The sequence below is a fragment of the Oryctolagus cuniculus genome, chromosome 17, assembly GCF_964237555.1.
Source record: "Oryctolagus cuniculus chromosome 17, mOryCun1.1, whole genome shotgun sequence".
In the NCBI taxonomy this organism is placed as follows: domain Eukaryota; kingdom Metazoa; phylum Chordata; class Mammalia; order Lagomorpha; family Leporidae; genus Oryctolagus; species Oryctolagus cuniculus.
This window is the reverse complement of record NC_091448.1, coordinates 21,142,924-21,163,426: the sequence shown is the minus strand read 5'-3', so window position 1 is coordinate 21,163,426 and position 20,503 is coordinate 21,142,924. Positions and strand designations below refer to the sequence as shown.

At 58.8% G+C, this 20,503-nt stretch overlaps 2 protein-coding genes across 2 annotated transcripts; both read right to left on the bottom strand.

The window, feature by feature from the left end:
• Positions 1 to 785: 785 nt before the first annotated feature.
• On the bottom strand, positions 786 to 9,196 carry KRT32 (keratin 32). Its single transcript, XM_002719155.5, has 7 exons — positions 8,658 to 9,196; positions 7,650 to 7,732; positions 7,313 to 7,469; positions 5,206 to 5,367; positions 5,001 to 5,126; positions 3,463 to 3,683; positions 786 to 1,194 (listed from the first exon to the last, which is right to left on the bottom strand). Exons 1-7 carry the CDS (start codon positions 9,138 to 9,140, stop codon positions 1,083 to 1,085), a joined length of 1,344 nt encoding a protein of 447 aa, XP_002719201.3. The 5' UTR covers positions 9,141 to 9,196; the 3' UTR covers positions 786 to 1,082.
• A 7,131-nt stretch (positions 9,197 to 16,327) lies between these two features.
• LOC100343930 (keratin, type I cuticular Ha5) lies at positions 16,328 to 19,909 on the bottom strand. The gene is made up of 7 exons (XM_002719379.4): positions 19,363 to 19,909; positions 18,583 to 18,665; positions 18,247 to 18,403; positions 17,997 to 18,158; positions 17,637 to 17,762; positions 17,000 to 17,220; positions 16,328 to 16,716 (listed from the first exon to the last, which is right to left on the bottom strand). The coding sequence occupies exons 1-7, from the start codon at positions 19,831 to 19,833 to the stop codon at positions 16,569 to 16,571; spliced, it is 1,368 nt and encodes a 455-aa protein (XP_002719425.1). The 5' UTR covers positions 19,834 to 19,909; the 3' UTR covers positions 16,328 to 16,568.
• Positions 19,910 to 20,503: the final 594 nt, after the last annotated feature.

Here is a 20,503-nt window from a genome sequence, read left to right as displayed (position 1 = left end):
TGAGTTCATTTCTAGAATACCCTCACCCCGGGACTTGGGGCACTGGAAGCGCTCAGAGTGGGAGCAGTTCTTGGTGGCGGTGTCGCTATGACAGCGCCACTGCTCCCTGGGCCTGGGTGAGGAAGGAGGAGGGGGGCCACACACACTCTGGCCTGAGCTCCCCTCCCACCCCAAGTGTTTAGATGATGAGGGTCACATGGACCTTTTGCAAGCCCTGCACCCAGCTGCAGTTTGCAAATATTGAGGACGCTGCCTGTGGGCTGGCTGAGCATCTGTGGAGTCCGGGGGCTTCGATTTGAGCCCTGGGTCGACCACTCGGGCAACTTTCTTAGCCTCATTTGGCTTCAGTTTCCTCCTCATGTTGAGATCATGGAGCCTTTTCATAGGTTGTTGCAAGAATTAAACAAGGCATTATTAACAAGGCATCCAGGACCAACACCCGGCCCAGCCAGCCCCTAACACGGAACCTGAGCTCAGTAGGCACTCAGAGACTTATTGCAGGAAGGAGTGAATGATCCCATTGTACCGGCTGTAATGAGACGCAGGGAGGGATTCATTCCAGTAGGATCCCCAGTTACTGTAGTTTGGCCTAGGTTTCTGGCATCGGTGTCTCCCTTTCCTCTGTATTCATTTACTACCTGGCTCTGGACCGACTGCCTGGCTCCAAGCGGCCCTTCCAGTGAGCACCTGTCAAGCTTCCCCGGAAGCAGGAGGGACCTGCTGTCGAGCCCAGTGGCGCAGAGCTGGCTGTGGATACAGCAGCACACATGACAACTACAGAATGATGCGTTTGCAAGAAAGAAGCTTTATTTGCCAGTTATCTAAGAATGCATGTTCTTTCAAGGAACACAGACAGCAAGAAAAGAGCACCCATGGAAAGAGAAGAGGAGGTTTTGAAGCAAGGGAGGTGAGGGCGCCCCCTGTAGGAGGAGAAGATGCTGCAGATGGTCCACCTGCTGGTCCGGCTCAAGGTCTTCCTTGCTGGCCAGGCCGGCCCTGCTCTTCGAGCGAGCACCAAGATGGGGCCGGGCTCGGTCTAAGGAGGCAGCAGCAGCAGGCAGGATCCGCAGCGCAGAGGGACTTCAGTGGCAGCCCTGGGGACAGGGCGTGCAAGGCACGTAGATGGTGCGGGGCACCGAGGGAGAGGGCACACAAGGGGGCACGGAGGAAGCTGCGCATGGATTACAGGGCGTCCTGCGGGAGAAAGCCACAGTGGCGGAGATTGGTGCGGGGCCCAGCTCGGCAGCAGATGCCGCCCCAGCTGCCCCAGATGCCCTCAGACACACCCACTGGGTGTCTTCTCCACCCAGCATCCCTGTCATCTGTACCTGTGCTACCTGCCCAGCCCCTCTCCTGCCCTGCTCCATCTCGTCCTGTCCCTCCCCTGCTTAACACCTGCAGAGGCTCCTGTCGGTGCCCAGAATAAGGAGTAGCCTTCCCGGTAGGACCTGCGTGATAACCCTGCCCCCACCTCTCAGCCCAGCCTCAGCTCCAGGCCCCTTCCACTCAGCCCTGGGTGCTCAGAACTCCTCCCAGTTCCTCCATGGACCATGCTGCTCGGCCCGGGGCTTCAGCCCCGGCTCCTATTTCTAAAACACTCTGCCCTCTCCCCACCCCTAGTCAGTTTCTTCTCTTCTGCTGTGGCTTGGATGTGGTCTGTGTCCGGCCAAGCCTCCAGTTTGAAACTTGACTCCCAGTGATGGGAGATGCTGGGGTCCTTCAGAGCTGAGCTCAGGGGGCCCCACCCTCAGGATAGGCTGCCTGTGGTTCCCAGGAGAGTGGCCTGGTTATTGCCAGAGCAGACGGCTACAAAGCGAGCCCCCCCACCCCCGGCCCAGCTCTCTCCTGCTTCTTCTCTCACCCGCGTTCTCACCACGCAGGGAGCAGCACACAGCCCTCACCGGAAGCCAGGCAGAAGCCAATACCTCCCAGCCTCCACAACCGCGAGCCAAAGCAAACCCCTTTTCTTTATAAATTAACAGCCTCAGGTGTTTTATTCTAGAAGAGAAAGCGGAGTGAAAGGCCTTTCGGAGCCCAGCCCAGCTGCCACCTCCTCCTGGAAGCCCCCACTGCTGAGAGTCAGATGCCCGTGCACCACCCCACGCTCCCTTCCGCAGAGACTGGCGCTGATTCTGCCGCGGTCGGTCTCTGCTGCTGGGCAGCCGAGGACGGATGCCCACCCTGCAGAGCTGGCACAGAGCAGGTGCTTAACGAAGAATGTGCTCATTAGGAGCAACAATCAGCACACGGTGAAAGGAAGAGGGATGACCTCAGAGGCCGGCAGGTGTGGGCTCGAGACCGGCAGCAACGCATTGGACGCTGGCCGGAGACCAAATGGCTCAGACCCACTGGCAGCCTGAGATGCGCTTCATTTGACTAGTACTATATGTTTCTTTAATTTCTATTAAATCGCGTTTTATAGGCTTTTTTAATATTTAAAAAATCAGGAGAATGTAACATTTAAGAACTCCAGATTCCCAGCCTCCCTCAAACAATCAGAAGACCCAGCGCCGCTGGCCCTCCTGCTCCCAGGGTCCACGTGGCCCCGAGCGGTCGGCACTGCCCTCCGTGCGTGGGGCTGGAGCTCTCTGCTGGGCCCCCACGACCATGTCACGATGTGAGCTAACAGCCTGGGCCTTGCAAACCTTTGGCTTTGCCATGCTTGCCCCGGAGAAGAGAAGCAAGCTTAGCTGTGGAATAGAAACTGCTACAACAGGCATCCTCCCGCCAGGTGTGCATCGCCCAGAGGTACCCCGCCTCCAGGCAGCCCCCCAGTCCTGCGGACTCTGCCTGCAGAGCACTGGGGGCCGATGCCTCCACCGCCCTCCTGCAGGCCCTCGCCTCGGCTCAACCAGGCCATGGCCAGGGCCCCCTTGACAGTGTCCCCACCTGGTCCTGCTTCTTCTCAGTTCTCCCCGCTGCCCTCGGGGTGACCTCCCTGACAGAGTAGCTGTGAGGTTTCATTGACTCAGCCAAGAAACGCTCCCTGCACCTCGACTATGTGCTGAGCATGGACTAAACACGTATGCTGGCGGCACTGCATTCCAGACGCCTACCATGGGGGGGGGGGGGGGGAGGGCAGAGCTCAGCTAGTTCCATCGCCCCTCCCCCTGCCTGTCAGGTAGAGCTCTCCCTCCCCTGTGTGGCCTTTGTGGTTCTCCAAGAACCGGCCCCGGATGGCCCTGCCTGCCCGGCTGCTCACCACTGCTCAGTCACAGGAAGCTACCTTCTGTCATCTCTGCCAGCCAAAGAGGGCTCCCCATGGCCCGGCCGCCTCTCTCCCTAAACACACGGAACCAACGCGACAGCAGAGGCCTTGTCTCACCGGCCCGACTTCCTCCCAATGGACAGGTGGCAGCTTAACCTGCTGCGCCACACACCCTCCCCTCCAATGGCTTCTTAATCTTGACGGGGTTCTAAGCTGATGGCCCCTGGAGGGCAAGCCTCAGCAGGATCACTCACCTGCAGTCCTCGCTCTCCAACAGGGTCCGGTACGTGTTGATCTCCGCCTCCAGCCGGGCCTTGACATCCAGCAGCACATGGTACTCCTGGTTCTGCCGCTCCAGGTCCGCCCGGATCTCACCCAGCTGCGACTCCACGTTGTTGATGAGCCCCTGCATCTGGGCCAGCTGGGAGCCGTAGCGGGCCTCCGTCTCTGTCAGCGTGTTTTCCAGGGAGTCTCTCTAACACACAGGAAAATCAGAACCGTGAGAAGCGAAGCCAAGAAGAACCAAGACTCTGTGTGGTGTTGGAAATAACCCCTCCCTCGCTAAGTCACTGGGCAACTTGTTCAAGGTTCGTGATAAGTCCACGATTTGGGGAGCTGGTGCTGTGGCATAGTGAGCATAGTGGGCATAGTGGGCACTGCCTGCAGTGCCAACATCCCATATGGGTGCCGGTTCAAGTCCCAGCTGCTCCACTTCTGATCCAGCTCTCTGCTGGAAGATGGCCCAAGTCCTTGGGTCCTTGCACCTGCGTGGGAGACCCAGAAGAAGCTCCTGGCTTTGGATCGGCCCAGCTCTGGCCTTTGCAGCCATTTGGGGCCAGTGGGTGGAAGATCTCTCTCTCTCTGTGTGTCTCTCTCACTCGGTCTGTAACTCCGCCTCTCAAATTTAAAAAAAAAAAAAAAAAAAAACACGCACACACAATTTGAACCAAGTCTTACATCTGGTTGTGCATAACCTTGTTCCTTCTACGACCTCTGGTGACTGAGATCTGAGGTTCACCAAGTGCCTCCTGTGGCGCCACTGAGAACAGTGGTCCTTGGGGTGAGCATTTGGCACAAGCAGTCCAGGTGCCACTTGGGAGCCCCGAGTGCCACCTCAGAGTGCCCAAGTCCCAGCTCTGCTTCTGACTCCAGCTTCCTGCTCATGCACACCCTGGGAGGCAGCAGGTGAGGGCTCAAGGGCAGGGTCCCTGCCACTCCCATGGGAGACCTGGATGGAGTTGCAAGCTCCTGGCTCCAGCTTAACCCAGCTTCGGCAGTTGGGGGCATTTGAGGAGAGACCCAGCAAATGGGGGCTATCTCTCTCTCTCTATCTCTATCTGTCTGCCTCTCAAACAAATAAATAAATAAGAGTGGTTTCCAACCCTGGCTGCGCGTTAGCCACATGGGAGCCCTAAAAATAGCCACGCCCCGTCCCCACCTCCAGAGACTCTGATCCAGTTGGCCCAGAGAAGTCCGTGGGTGGCAGGAGTTTTGACTCTCATCCCTGTGCATGCCCTTGAACACTACGGGTTGAAGGGCAGGCTCAGCAGAGGACGAGCCTTCCCGGGGCGTCCTGCTGGACAGCGTCCACCTCACCCTCCTCTGGTGCGAAGCGCCTGTGGTCCCTGAGCTCACCCCACAAAAACCTTCCCTCCAGGACAGGGCGGCGGGGTGAGCATCCCGGCCAGCTGACACCTGGGCCTCCACTTCCTCCTCCCTGGCTGCCTGCCCCTTTGCTCGGTGCTGCCTCAGACGGACAGCAGGGGCCGCGCTGCCCACCCGCGGCACTCACCAGGCTGTGCTGGGCCTGCAGCTCGATCTCCAGCGCGTTGACCGTGCGGCGCAGGTCAATGATGTCCGACTGGTAGCTCTGAAGCTGCCCGGAGCTTGTGGTCACCTGCTGGTTAAGCTCCTCCATCTGCAGTGGGGAGACGGGGAAGGTTGGGGGCATCTTCCCAGGGACGCAGAGCAGAGGAGACGCCCTGCGAGAGGCCCACCTGCGTGTTGAACCATTCCTCCACGTCCCTGAGGTTGCTCTGCACCACCGTCTCGTACTGACACCGCATCTCCTCCAGTATCTTGGTCAGGTCCACAGGGGGCGCGGCGTCCACCTCGATGTTAAGGCGGTCCCCGAGTTGGCATCGGAGGGTGTTGACTTCCTGAAAAGGCACAAGAGCCCCCCCCCCCCCCGGCAAGTGTGAAAATCACCCAGTCCTAGCTCTCCTCCCGAGGGAGACAAGAACAGCTGCAACAAAAGGTGCTGACGATCTAAAGGTGCGAGGGGCCCCCTGACGGCCACAGTGCACCCTGCAGAATCCCCAGGGTCTCCTGGCTCCAGTCAGACATCCCCGCACTGGGAGGCGCCCTCCTACACGGCGCCCGGCGCCACTTCTGGCAGAAGCCAACTGCAGTGCTAGGGTTTGTCTGAGCCATTTGGGGCCCCAGTGAGAAATCCGTACCCCCAGTTTCCCAATCACCCTTCCAGCCTGCGTTTATCTGGGAAGGAGGGGCCTGGAGCTTGACTTTACTTGGTTCAAGGCCCAAGCCGGAGCAGGCACTTCCCCAGCCCGGCTGCCAAAGAGAGAAAGTTATCACCGGGGCTGGCGGGCTGTGCGATGATGCCTCATTAGCGGCTCCTTGGGGCCGTTCCCAGTTCTCTGACTTAAGTGGGATGAGTCAGGCGCCCCAGGGTGCTCCGTGGAGACGGAGCGTGCCTTTCACCGAAGCCTACAGACACCCAGCCGGGAATCAGAGGTGTTTGTTCATCCAGATCCCAACTCAAGGGGCCGAGGGCCAAAAACCCAGATTAGCAGGAAAACCACCAGGCCCAGGTGGGCCTCTGGGGACCTGTTGGAGAGGGGGGAGACACCAGCAAGGAAGGCGGCTGCAGGTGGCCTCAGCGCGGATGGGAGAGAGGCAGGGGAGCAGGGGCGGGGTCATCAAAGGGAAGAGAACCTCCGCCATCCACCTCCCCCTTGCAGGAGCTGGGGCCAGCAGTCCAGCTTGCAGATGTGGAAAAGGCCATCTGATGTGCGTTCCAGAATCTAACCCACCCCTGGCCCTACTGCACCCCTCTGCTCCTGGCTGTGGCTAAAACAAACACAGTCACCACCGGCGAGCACTTGGCGCACACCACTAGCTAGCCCAGCAAATGCCGAAGAGAAGGGGCTACATTTCTGAGCGCCCACGAACAGGCAGGTGTTTCATCTCCACTACCTGGGCCACAGCCATGATCCATGAGACCCGTTCCAGTCTCCCAGGAGCCCTGTCCGAAAACCTTCTCTCTGGGGCCTGTGCGCTGATGTAGCAGGTCAAGCTGCCTCCTGAGACAGCCGCATACAGGAGGGCCGGCTCAAGACCTGGCTGCTCCACATCTGATCCTGCTTCCTGCTAATGCCCCTGGGAAGGCCACACACAGATAATGGTTCAAGTGCTTGGGCCCCTGCCACCCACATGGGAGATCTGGATGGAGTTCCTAGCTCCTGGCTTTGGTATAACCCAGCCCTGGCTGCTGCAAGCATTTAGGGAGTGAACCAGCAGATGGAAGAGCTCACTCTCTCTCTCTCTCTCTGCCTTTCAAATAAATAAATACTTTAAAAAATAATAATGAGAGGCCTGCACTATTGTGCAGCCGGTAAAAGCCGCCACCTGCAGTGCCGGCATCCCATATGGGCACAGGATCAAGTCCCGGCTGCTCCACTTCCAATCCAGCTCTCTGCTATGGCCTGGGAAAGCAGAAGATGGCCCAAGTCCTTGGGCCCTGCACCCACATGGGAGACCCAGAAGAAGCTCCTGGCTCCTGGCTTCGGATCAGTTCAGCTCCAGCCATTGAGGCCATTTGGGGAGTGAACCAGCAGATGGAAGACCTTTCTCTCTCTCTCTCTCTCTCTGCCTCTGCCTCTCTGTAACTCTGCCTTTCAAATAAATAAATAAATCTTCAAAAAACTAGTAATAATAATAGTGAAACATTACCCCTGTTGTGCAGAGGAGGAAGCTCAGACAGTCTGCAGAGAGGAGACAGTCACAGCAACAGGCCTGGGGGCTTCAGCCACGTTCCACCCTCTCTGCTCCCCAGGGCGCCCTCAGCGGGACTCCTGTCCTCACCTCCTCATGGTTCTTCTTGAGGCAAATCAGCTCCTCCTTCAGGGACTCCACCTGCGCCTCCAGGTCCGACTTGCACAGGGTCAGATCGTCCAGGACCCTGCGCAGGCTGTTGATGTCGGCCTCCACCAGCTGCCGCAGGGACAGCTCCGACTCGTACCTGCAGGGGCAGAACACAGCACATGAAAACTGGAACGAAGCCCAGGACTCAGGGCAGGCCTTGAACTGCCAGAACTTTCCAAACGTCCGTGACAACGACAGAAACTGCCCCAAGGCTGTGCTGGGAGAGCCCCACCACCTATGCGGGTGCTCCCCCAGCCCCTCCCCTGGCTAAGCTCACTTGGTCCGGAAGTCGTCGGCAGCCAGCTTGGCGTTGTCGATCTGCACCATCACCCTGGCGTTCCCGGCCTTGGTGAACAGAATCTAGGGGCCCAGGCAGGCAGAGGGGACGAGACCAGGAAGAGAGGAGAGAAAAGAATTCGAATGAGGAGGAGACCGTTGCAAAGGCAGAGCCAGCAGCCCTGCAGCCGTCCCTGCCGAGCCCCTCTGCCTGGAGCTCTGGGGGACATGGAGGGAGCTGCCAGTCCTTGGAGAGCTGCAGATTCGTTTTCTCAGCATCTGACTCTTCACAGACACAAACGTCTTGGGGCCAGCATTCTGGCGCAGTGAGTTAAGCCACTGTCTGCAGAGTCAGCATCCCATATGGACACCAGTTTGAGTCCTGGCTGCTCCACTTCCTATCCAGCTCCCTGCTAATGCACCTGGGAAAAGCAGTGGAGGATGGGCCAAGTCCTTGGGCCCCTGCACCCACGTGGGAGACCCAGATGGAGTTCCAGACTCCTGGCTTCATCCTAGCCCAGCCCTGGTTGCTGAGACCATCTGGGGAGTGAGCCAGCAGATGGAAGATTCGCTCGCTCGCTCACTCGCGCTCTCTCTCTCTCTCTCTCTCTACCTCTATCCTTTAATAAAGTAACTAAACACAAATGCTTCGTCTTGGATGTAGTGAGCAGCATGGGTGGGGAGGGGTCTCCCCGCACCCTCGGGACAACCACGGGATAAAGGCCAAGGTGACCCTTGCTCTACAGGGCAAGACACCGAGGCCTGCAGGAGGGGAAGGGGACCTCTGGGATCCCGCAGTGGCTCCAGAGCAGCCCTGAAACCAGCTCCCAGTCTCTTCCCACATGGAGGGCTGCGGCCGGGGGCTCACGCCGGAAGAGACTTCTGTGCCCCGGGAGGCCTCTTTGCCCTGCACTCAACTTAGCAAATGAACAAGACTCGAATCAGGGAGGCCATGCGCCAGCACCCTCCCTGCCCTGCCAGTCGCCCGCTGGTCACCACTTGCTCTCACCTTCTGCTGGAACTCCTCGATGACCCTGAACAAAGACTGGTAGTTGGGCCCCGCGGTGACCACCTGGGTCTGCAAGGCCTCCTGGATCCTGCCCTCCAGCTCCGCGTTCTCGCGCTCCAGCTGCCGCACCTTCTCCAGGTAGCTGGCCAGGCGGTCGTTCAGGAGCTGCATGGTCTCCCTCTCACTGCCATTGAAGGAGCCCTCGAAGTAGCAGCCATAGATGCCCACGGGGCTGGAGACGCAGCTGGCCGCTCGGTGGCTGCTGAGCCTGCAGGAGCTGGGCAGGCGGGTCTTGGAGAAGCAGCTGGCTGGCTGGTAGGTGGTGGGCAAGCAGATGGAAGACATGGATGTCGTGGGCTGGCACACGTAGCCCAGGCACAGCTCAGGCCGGCGGCTCACGTTGCTGAAGCAGACGGAGGAAGGCCGGGGGCAGCTCTTGGCAGAGGCCGACGAGCTGTTGGCGATGCAGCAGGAGGTCGTCATGTCGAGAAGGTGCTTTGCTTGCTTTCCTCTGCAGCTGTCTGGATGTCTGCCGATCTCAACCTGCCCTTCTTATACCCTGAGAGTGAGGGGGCTCGCGCCGGACAGCCACCCCCGGGGGGCTGTGGATGTTTACACCCCGTCCCAGAGCAAGCCACCAATTAATCAGTAATGGGGTTTCCTGCAAGGAGTGCCCGCCCCCATAAAAGACGCCAGACTGGTCATTTAGCGAGAGCAGCACTGGGGACCCTGTCATTGATCACCAGGGACGAGCTTTGGGACAGAGCTTCAAAGGACAGCTCCGGGCCGGGGCCCTCATTAGTAGGGTGGGGCCGCTGGGGGACCCCAGTGGCCTGGCCCTGTGCCACCGCGGGCCTTGCCCACTACACTGCGAGTATGCAGGGCAGCCGTCGCTCCTGGCAATGAAACATCCCCTAGAGGAAGAGGAAATGCGTGGGCGACAGGAGCTACCCGGATACTGGTGGTGGTCTGATGCACGAGGCGGGGAAAAGAACCTCAGGGGGTTCCTCATGGGCATCGTCTTCCTGCTAAGGGGGGAGAGAGAACTGCAGAAAGCCCCGCGGAGAGAAGAGTGCAGAGCCTGCTCTGGGGGAAGCAGACCGCCGCCACGGCCTTCTCCAACTGCACAGGCTCCGTCGTCGCGGTCTCCGGATCCTTCCCGCAACTCTCCTTGCGCATGCGCAGAGAAGTCCTGTGCCGGCTGTCGGCTCGCCGAAAGGGCTGGAAGAGGCTCTATCTTATCCCGTGGTGGTGGTGGGCAGGCGGCCTGGCTTCGGGACCTCAGAGTGAGAGGCAGGTCCTTTGAGAACGGACGCCCTTCAGCTCTAGGCTGAGCTAAGCCAGGAGCCCAGGAGCAGCTGTCCCCTGTTCTAGAACTTGGGCATTCCCTTAAAGCCACATGCTAGGGGCAGGCTTTGTGGTGTAGCAGGTAAAGCTGCCGCCTGCAACACTGATATCCCATATGGGCGCTGGTTCCAGCCCCAGCTGCTCCACTTCCTATCCAGCTCCCTGCTCATGCACCTGGGAAAGCAGCGGAAGATGGCCCAGGTGCTGGGGCCCTGCTATCCCAGATGAAGCCCCTGGCTGTGGCCTGGCCCAGCCTGAGCCATTGCAGTCATCTGAGGACTGAACCAGGGGAGGGAAGACACCTGTCTTGCTCACTTTCCCTCTCTCTGTAACTCCGACTTTCAAATAAATAGCCCAATCTTTATATATATATATATATATATATATATATATATATATATATATATTTGACAGGTAGAGTTATAGACAGAGAGAGAGATAGAGAGGAAGGTCTTCCTACTGTTGGTTCATTCCCCCAAATGGTTGCTACGGCTGGAGCTACACCTATCTGAAGCCAGGAGCCAGGTGCGTCTCCCTGGTCTCTCATACTGATACAGGGGCCCAAGCACTTGGGCCATCCTCCACTGCCCTCCCGGGCCACAGCAGAGAGCTGGACTGGAAGAGGAGCAACCAGGACTAGAACCCGGCACCCATATGGGATGCCAGTGCTGCAGGGGGATTAACCAAGTGAGCCACAGCACCGGCCCCATCCCCAATCTTAAAAAATAATAATAATAAAATAGGCCGACGCCGCGGCTCACTAGGCTAATCCTCCACCTTGCGGTGCTGGCACACCGGGTTCTAGTCCCGGTCGGGGCGCCGGATTCTGTCCTGGTTGCCCCTCTTCCAGGCCAGCCCTCTGCTGTGGCCCGGGAGTGCAGTGGAGGATGGCCCAGGTGCTTGGGCCCTGCCACCTGCATGGGAGACCAGGATAAGTACCTGGCTCCTGCCATCGGATCAGAGCGGTGCGCCGGCCGCGGCAGCCATTGGAGGGTGAACCAACGACAAAGGAAGACCTTTCTCTCTGTCTCTCTCTCTCACTGTCCACTCTGCCTGTCAAGAAATAATAATAATAATAATAAAATAAAAAGCAGCACGTGCTGGGGCAGAGGTGCTCAGTCCTGGCTGCAAAGCTGCGGGCTCGCCACTCTTCACGTACACGCGTGGGGTGGCCACTTATTAATTCACTCATCTTCCCAAAACTATACTGGGGACACGTCCTTGTCATTTTTAAACAGTTTAGCGTCGCTGCCGACAGGGAGGAGTTCTGAGAAACACCACATTGTACAATTTTGCTATCTTGCAAACATCGTAGAGGTGTGACATCATTGAATGTTGTCCTCTCAGGGGACCCCCGTCACAGGGGCAGGCAGTCACTGACCGAAGCATCACCATGCGGCCCCTGATGGACAGCGGCCCCAGACATGTCGGTAAAGGAACAGGAAAAGGAAAACACCTTAAGACATTGTGACCGCCTTGTGACCGCAGGAGTCCCTGTGCCTGTCTGGGCCTTGGTGCCCTTGCCTGGTGCGGGGGGGGGGGGGGAGTGTTTGGAGCGGGCATCAGAGGCGAGAAGATATGATGATGTTACACACAATGTGGGGTGACACTCCTTGGACCTTCCCCAAAACCATAACCAGCCCCCCTAGTGAACACACGCAGGGCCCTGGCTGTGGGTTTACCCGCTTCGTGCTGTAGGATCACCATGCTTGTGGCCAGGCACGGCAGTGGCTCTCCAGGCGGAGTCCCTGGACTAGCAGTCTCGAGATCTCTCAGGAACCTTTCAGAAACACCATTCATCAGGCTCACCCCAGATATTCTGAACCCAGAACTCCGAGGGCAGGGCCGCCACCTGTGCTTAGCAAAGCCCTCTGGTGGCTGTGAGAATCTTGGAGGTGAAAAAACCGTACTGGAAAGAATCTCCTGGGGTAAAAGTTAGGCCCCCATGTGCCTTGATTTAACTGGCAAGACACCACAGGGCGGGGGGAGAAGCTGGAGTTCTCGGGACAATCATGGAAGCAGGGGGAGGTGGGAGGGGGAGGTGGGAGGGAGGCAGAAGTGAGGAGCAGAGGACCCGGAAGGGGTGACCCCAGCTTCCCCCAGAAATCCTCAGCAAAGGGCACTATGGGTGAGCGCTTGGCAGGAGCGGTGTCTTCCACCCTGAAGGAAGCACTGGAGTACGTTCAAGGCCACGGAAGGCCATGCTTCCGGCCTGTATGTCAGCCCCGGAGGGCGCTGCGTGAGTAACCGCCACGGTAACCCAGGCTGTCTGACGCCAGAGCAGACGGCTGGGCAGGTGCGTCTGGGGAGAGACGGGAAAGTGATGCCAAGGCAGCCAAGGCAGTGGGGGAATGAGGAAGAGGCGGGGAGGGGTGGCATGATCTAGCCATAAGGACAGCACATGCCCTGGTGACCTGGACCTGCCCTCCCCCCCTCCCTTCCTCCCTCTCTCCCCTATAGAAAAGCAGGAGTCCCTTCTTTGAGAACGAAGCTTGGTGAGCCCGGAGAAAAGACATAGGAAAACTGAGCTCAGGGCCAGGAAGTTTGGGGGTGGGTATTCGGCCTCGTGGTTAAATGCCCACACCCCTTATCAGAGCACCTGGGGTTCAGTCCTAGCTCCAGTTCTGATTTCAACTCCCTGCTCATGCGGACCGTGGGAGAAAGCAGGTGATGGCCCAAGTGGTTGGGGCTCTGGCACCCATAGCCCAGCTCCCTGGTAATCTGCCTGGGAAAGTAGAAGATGGCCCATGTGGGAGACATGGAAGAAGTTTCCAGCTCCTGGTCTCAGTCTGGCTCAGCCCTGGTGGTCTCGGGCATTTGGGGAGTGAAAGAGTAAACAAGGGGCTGGCACTGTGGTGTAGCGGGTAAAGCCGCCTGCTGCAGTGCCAACATCACATATGGGCGCCAGTTCAAGTCTCGGCTGCTCCACTTCCAATCCAGCTCTCTGCTATGGCCTGGGAAAGCAGTGGAAGATGGACCAAGTCCTTGGGCCCCTGCACCCATGTGGGAGACCCAGAAGAAGCTCCTGGCTCCTGGCTTCAGATCAGCGCAGCTCTGGCCATTGCAGCCAACTGGGGAGTGAACCAGCAGAAGGAAGACCTCTCTCTCTCTCTCTCTCTCTCTCTCTCTCTCTCTCTCTGCCTCTCTGCCTCTCTTCTCTCTGTAACTCTGACTTTCAAATAAATAATCTTTTTTAAAAAGTAAGCAAGAGGTTTCTCTCTCTCTCTCATAATTCTTAATAAAATCTTATTTTATTTACTTGAAAGGCAGAGTTATGGGGGAAAGACAGAAAGAGAAAAAGATCTTCCATCTGCTGGTTCATTTCTCAAATGCCTGCAATAGTCAGATCTGGGCTATGTTGAAGCCAGGAACTCCATCCAGGTCTCCCAAATAGACACCAGGGACCCAACCACTTGGGCCATCCTCCACTGCTTTTCCAGGCACATTGGCAGAGAGCTGGATCAGAAGAGGAGCAGCCGAGACTCGAACCAGGACTCCAACATCAGGATGCTGGCATTGCAAGTGGTAGCTCAAACGCTGAGCCAAAACACCGGCCCCTCAAATGATTTTTAATTGATTTAAAGTTGCACTACCATCCAACCTACCTGTACTCAGAGCACCTGCTACAGGCCTCTTGATGTCTCAGCATTAAATAGAAACAAAAGGACCAGCAAACATTTGAAAGGAGCTCCCAATGTTAAAAACAGAGACAAAGCAAGAGAGAAACAAAACAGTAAAAAGGGAAATTAGTGAAAACAGAGACAACGTGGAATCCAAAACCATGGAATAAGAATGCTAATAATGACCTCTAAGACAAATAGAGCAGTTACATCCATGAAACAAGAGCTGGATTTATAAAAGAGAAATAAACAGAGAACAAGAAAAAAGACTCTTTGGAAATAGAATAACTGAAATTAGAAATTCAGCTCAAATGCTTGATACAGAAGGAGAGAGAAAGGGCAGAGCTGGCTGACAGAGACCAGCCTGCCGGCGCTGATGTCTGTGCCGCGGCAGTCCTGAGCCCCCATCTGCAGGTGTGCTGCCCACAGGCAACCCCTGGGGGCCGCCCTCTCCTCCCGCTGGGCTTTAGAATCACCTGGGGAGCTTTGAAACTCCCCAATACCAGGGAGCAGCCCAGATCAATGCCCAGAATTTCTGAGGTCAGAGCATGAATGAGTGTTTTTTCTTTTCTTTTTATATTGATGTATTTATTTGAAAGGCAGAGCAACAGAGAGAAAGGGAGAGAGAACCAGCTTCCATCCACTGGTTCACACCTCAAATGGCCACAATAGGTCAAAGCCAGGAGCCAGAAGCTTCTTCCGGGTCTCCCACATGGGTGGCAGGGGCCCAAGCACTTGGGCCATCTTCCGTTGCTTTTCCCAGGCGCATTAGCAGGAAGCTGGATCGCAAGTGGAGCAGCTGGGTCTCAAACCAGCAAGCAGTTTAGCCCATTGCATCACAGTGCTGCCTCAAAGGCATGAGTGTTTTTGTAAAGCTCCCCAGATCATTCCAACGTGCAGGCAAGGCTGAGACCACCTGGCTGAACGGAAACAGCATTCTGGTTAAAGGACACAGGCAAATAAAGCAAACACCGGTAGAGGCAGGGTTACACTTGGGGGCGTCAGGATGGGTTTGGAGGGGCCTTGAGAATGCTGTAAAGGAAAAGGGAGGTGGCTTGCACCCAGAGTTCACTGGAGCCCACATGCAGGGAAAGGCAGCGTCCACTGCTGACCATGACTTCCCCACCAACCATGGTCAGAGTTGGAGTTGGATGACTAACCACGTAGCAACATCTCACACTGGCCTGGTTTATCCTGGGAGTCGCTACCTAGAAGGAAACCTCGGAAATGGAACCCTGGGCAGGGAGACGCGGACGCTCACCCTCATAACAATCCAGGCATCCAGCCAGAAGAGCCGTCACATTGACCAGTGTCCAGACACCCAGCACAGGCCCGGCAGAGCACTGGGGACCGAGCAGCCCAAGTGTCACATGCCCTGTCTCATCCAGGAGGGACTTGGGACTTGGAGAGGGACTGGGACCTGCTCATGCACCCCCACGCAGGTAGGAGGAGGCTGAGAATCAACCCCTGCTCAGTGAGTCCACGCTGAGCCCACCTCCCTTATGCTCCTGCCACTGAGGTGGAAGGCAGGGAAGTGGTGAGCTCCCCCGGCACGGCTCCATCCCAGGGCCTCGCTCCCACGTGGCCCCGTCCTACCCTGGAGCGGAACACACTGCCTGGTACCCGTGGGAGCTCGGTCAGGGTTTGTGAATGAAGCAAGGGACCCTGAGACCACCGCCTCATCCCAGCTGCCCTAGCGAGACTAGCTGAGGTGCTCGGGGAAGACAGAGCTGAGGCCAGGGCCGGGGGCCGGGAGAACCGAAGGCCCAGGCCCTCGCTTACAGGGAGTCAGCAGGGAGGACTCCAGGCTGATTCAGGGGCATCTCGAACAGGCACCCTCACGGGGGCCGTCTTGGGCCTGCCCGGGCGCCGTCTTTCGCCACTGCATCCTCCGCCTCCGGCACTCAGCAGCTCTCTTAACGTCCCCGACCTCCCTGGCAGGTGCCTTGGCTTCCTTGCAGGCGTGCAGGGCCATCTGGGGCCAACCAGCCCTCCTTCCTGGCTTGCACAGTTTTGCCTCCCCCCTTCCCCCTTTCCCGCTGGGACTGAGGACCTTGACATTGGCTGAGTCTGCTGGGGGAAGACATCCTGAGCACAAATGAGAGCTTCGGGCTGGGATGCTGGGAGCTGCCATAGCCCCGGATGTCAGGAACACACAGGGACATGCATGAGCCTCTGGGGGACAGGGACTAGAAGCCCCAGATTGTGGGCAGAAGTTCTAATAGTAACCTCACCTCCATCCCCTGCCAGGCAAGGCTGGGATGTGCATTGTTAAGATCGGAAGGGCTGCAGGAAACAGCTTCAGTGGGAGAGGGGAGTCGCTGATGTCAGCACACCCGGGAGGGTACCCTGGGCTTGGGGCACCGCGTCACGGCTCTTACGATGACATGGGGCTAATAAAGTGGCTGAAATGCTTCACGTTGTACTGATCTCAGCACTAAGCAGCCAAGCATACCAAGAGGGACAGCAGATGAGGGCTGTGTACCTGTCGCCACGTTGGAATCATGGAAAAAGGTCTTCATCGGGGGACCAAGCAAAACTCCCACTGCAGGTCTCTAGCATGCCACACAGGGGCACCGAGACCCTGTCATCCCCGGGGTCACACAAGGTCAAGCAACCCCCATTTATCAGCCCAAGAGCCCTCCGCACTCCCCACCCCCACGGAGACAAGAAACAGCCACAGCAAAACCACGCACATCAGACTGGGAGCCAGAGCGAGTTGCTTTATTGTCCTGCCAGCACAGCTCTCTGCTGCATTTCAGAAACTACTGGAACACACCCAGAAGGCAGGCCTGAGCGTGGTAAGGAGCTGAGGCCTTCTTAGCCACAGGCTCCGAGGAACCGTGGGCGAGCATTCGCGGCGAGCCCTCTCAGCCCGACCGGGGCCGCGGGCTCTGCAGGGGCACACGCAAGGGCCAGGGCACGGAAGCCAGGGCAGCAGCTTTCAGAAGCGGCCCCCCGGGCAGGGCACGCAGACAGGGCGGGGGCTGCTGGCTGCGCAGACCACCCCAGGGCTGCAGGAGGCCGCAGGAAGACAGGGGAGGCAGGACTTGGAGGGCGAGTAGTCAGGGGCACACGGGTTGCAGGGGAGCCTAGAAGAAAGAAAGGAGGAAAAAAAAGTGATTCTCCAGGTACTGTTTTCAGCTCAGAGCCAATGCCAGGATCTGCTACGTGGAGGAGGAAGCTGATCCTGCCCTCACTTTACCCAAGAGGAAGCGCACACACACACACACACACACACACCCCGCTCCAGAGGCCGGCTGGAGTCCAGGGAGGAGTTTGTGATAAGAGGGGGACTGGAGCCCAGGGCTGTCTCTCCCGGAGCCTTGTGGATGGCACGCAGCAAGCCAAAGCCCAGGCAGTGAGTGAACTCACTTGCAGTCCTCGCTCTCCAGCAAGCCCCGGTACGTGCTGATCTCGCCCTCCAGCCGGGCCCGCACGTCCAGCAGCACCTGGTACTCCTGGTTCTGCCGCTCCAGGTCCGCCCGGATCTCACCCAGCTGCGACTCCACGTTGCTGATCATGCACTGCATCTGGGCCAGCTGAGAGCCGTAGCGGGTCTCCGTCTCCGCCAGTGTGGACTCCAGGGCGTCCCTCTGTCCATAGGGAGGAGGAGGGTTAGAGGTCAGAGGGGGAGCAAGGAAGAGCCACTGGGGTCTTAGTGAGGCCCCAGAATCCAGAATGGAAGCTCAGGGACTCGCCTGGCAATCAGACATCTCAGTCCGGAGGCGCTGGTTACCCCCGCAGCCCTCCGTGACCTTGTGCATATCTCCCTGGTAGCTGTCTGCCTACTCGCAGGCAGGAGCTGATGCCCAGACACGTTGGCTGCTCCAGGCCTTTTATCTTTTACCACGGGGGCATCCGTGACTGGGGCTTGGCCCCCGCTTCCCTCTCCACTGCACAGACAAGCCCTGATGCTCAAGAACCTGCCCCCGACCCCAGAGCATGGACGCCGGGGCCTGCAACACCCAGCCTTGGTCCGGCCACACCTCCTCCCAGCCTCAGGGCTCACCATGCTCTGCTGGGCCTGCAGCTCGATCTCCAGGGCGTTGACCGTGCGTCGCAGCTCAATGAGCTCGGCCTGGCAGGACTGCAGCTGCTCTGAGCTGGACACCACCTGCTTGTTCAGCTCCTCGGTCTGCAACGCACACACACACACACACACACCCCTAGTCAGGACACTGAGGTCTACAGGGGCCACTCAGAATCACCAGCCAAAAACCTTCCAGATGACCCAGTCCAACCTGTCCACTGCACCCCTGAGGACAGCAAATCCTGCAGGGATTCAGCTGGGCTTCCCGAGTCAGAGCCCGGGACCGTGGCTGTGCCACCTGCAGGGTCCCTCTACTGCGCCGGCCGCAGCCCCGTCTACCTGGGTGTCAAACCAGTCTTCAGCGTCTCGGCGGTTGTTCTCCACCAGGGTCTCGTACTGGCACCTCATCTCATCCAGAACGCGGTTCAGGTCAACAGGAGGGGCGGCGTCCACCTCCACGTTGAGCCGGTCACCAAGCTGGCAGCGCAGCGAGTTCACCTCCTGTGCACAGACAGACAGGGTCAGCGCGAGCTTTCCCAGCCGCGGCCGCCCCCTGCGCCCCTCGGCGTCACCTGCTCCCCATGCTCACCTCCTCGTGGTTCTTCTTGAGGCAGAGCAGCTCCTCCTTCAGGGACTCCACCTGCGCCTCCAGGTCGGCCTTGCACAGGGTCAGATCGTCCAGGATCCTGCGCAGGCCGTTGATGTCCGCCTCCACCAGCTGCCGCAGGGACACCTCCGTCTCGTACCTGCAGGGGCAGAACGGGGCACCTGCAGCCACGTTTCCTTCTTGCATCTAAGTCGGGTCCCACCCCACACTGGCCAGGAGCTCCGAGCCCTGCCTTCAATCCCTCCGTAACTGACAGCACCCAAAGCCCGAGTCCAGGCTCCCCCAGCTCCCGCCCAAGGGGCGAGCAGGGCGACGCACTTGGTCCGGAAGTCGTCGGCCGCCAGCTTGGCATTGTCGATCTGCACCACCAGCCTGGCGTTCTCGGCCTTGCTGCACAGGGTCTGGGGGCGTAAAGAAGTGACTTCAGGGCAGTGCAGGACACTGTGCTGACAGGGGCTGCCTCTGGAGGGGGCAAGTCACCCCTTCTGGGCTCCACGGGTCTCGTGGACATGCCACAGGAACAGGCCACGGAATCTCCTCCAAAGCAGAGCCCCCAGGACCCGTGTGCGGGGGTTAGAGAGAAGGGCAGGGGCGTGCTGCCTGGCCTGGGGGAACAAGGCTTTTCCCTTCTTCCTGTCTTGCCAGCCACGGGGCGCCCAGGGCAGCTCATTGCTAACAGTGTGCATGGGGAGTCTCCGCTCCTGAGTGGGGCCGGGCAAGAAGCAAACTTCTCTGACAGGCGTCTCCTTCCGCCAGTCACTTACGGGAAACCTGACCTGCACCAACCTAACAAATCCAATCTCTTCATCAAATAACGAGAAAATTAAAACTCAGGGAGGCGGATGGTAGCATCCAAGGTCACCCAGGCAGTCAGTTCATAAACCTCTACTCAAGCTCAGGCGCCACTGATTGCCGTTAATTGTCTTCACCAGCTGAGCCTCGGTGTTCCCATCTGTAAAATGGGCTCACGACATCCCTGAGGCCACAGACATGGAATATGCTTTATGACCTCCCAAGTGTCCCGTGTTTTGGGCTTCCAGCTCAGAGCTGACGCCACCAGGCTCCCGGGCAGCCAAGGCCACACTCTGGACCCCTCACCTTCTTCTGGAGCTCCTCGATGGTCTGGAAGTAGGACTGGTAGTCAGGGCACATGTAGGGCACCTGCTGCTCACACCACTCCCGGATGCGGCTCTCCAGGCTGGTGTTCTCCTGCTCCAGCTGCCGCACCTTCTCCAGGTAGCTGGCCAGGCGGTCGTTCAGGAGCTGCATGGTCTCCTTCTCGCTGCCCGTGAGAACACCCTCCCCATACCAGCCCCCACCTGCGCCATAGCCCGTGGCGAAGCCTCCGGCGGGGAGGCAGAGGGCGGGGAGGCAGCTGGCCACCCTGTAGCTGCTTCTGCCCAGCCCCGCGGAAGACACGGAGAAGCTCCGTGCCCCGCGGGAGAGGCTCGGGAGCTTGCAGGAGCTGCTGGAGTACACGGCGGACACGCGAGGGGAGCCCCCCCGGGCCCCGCCCGGGCTCTTGAGAGACCCCGCAGAGAAGCTGGCCTTGAGGCACTTGGAAGCCATGGCCACCGCCGCCCAGATGGGAGTGACAGATCCCGGAGGCCACGCGCCCTGGAGCGGGGACGCGGCTGCCGGCCTGGATTTATATCTGCGCCCCACTGGGCGTGGGCCGCCTTCACAGGGTACTTTCTCCTCGTTAAAGTTAATGCCACTTTCTGTCCAAACCCCTCATTAACCTGTGGTTTAGCTACCCATGAACATTTCCCGGCCTCGTTAAAGCAGGAGCCCTGCGGGTCAGGGGGCCGCCTGTGGCTGGGAAGAGCCCAAGCCTCCACCAGCTCTTCAAAGGGGCCTGTCGCCCAGGCCCCGGCCTCAGCCTCCTCGCTAAGCAGGTGTGGGCACACCGCCACCGCCCTGACTTTCCCCAGCCCCGGCTCATTCACCAGCCCCAGGCCGTGCAGCCAGCGGCTGGGAGATGGGAGAGCAAGCCCTGGTGCTGAGGCTCTTGTTTGTGGCCAAGGAGACACAGAAGGCCCTCGCTGTGGCCAGGAGACTGGCAGTGCCGGTTTCCCCAGGCCTGTTCTGGCTCTGGTGGGGACAGCCCCCATTGGCTGGGGAACCTCGGACCTGGGCAAAATGGGACAGCTGGTCCCCCTAGGCATGGCAGAGGCTTCCTGGACACATCCCTACTCCCTCCTTGCCAGGAGATCTGGTTGTGTCCAGTCAAAATGAT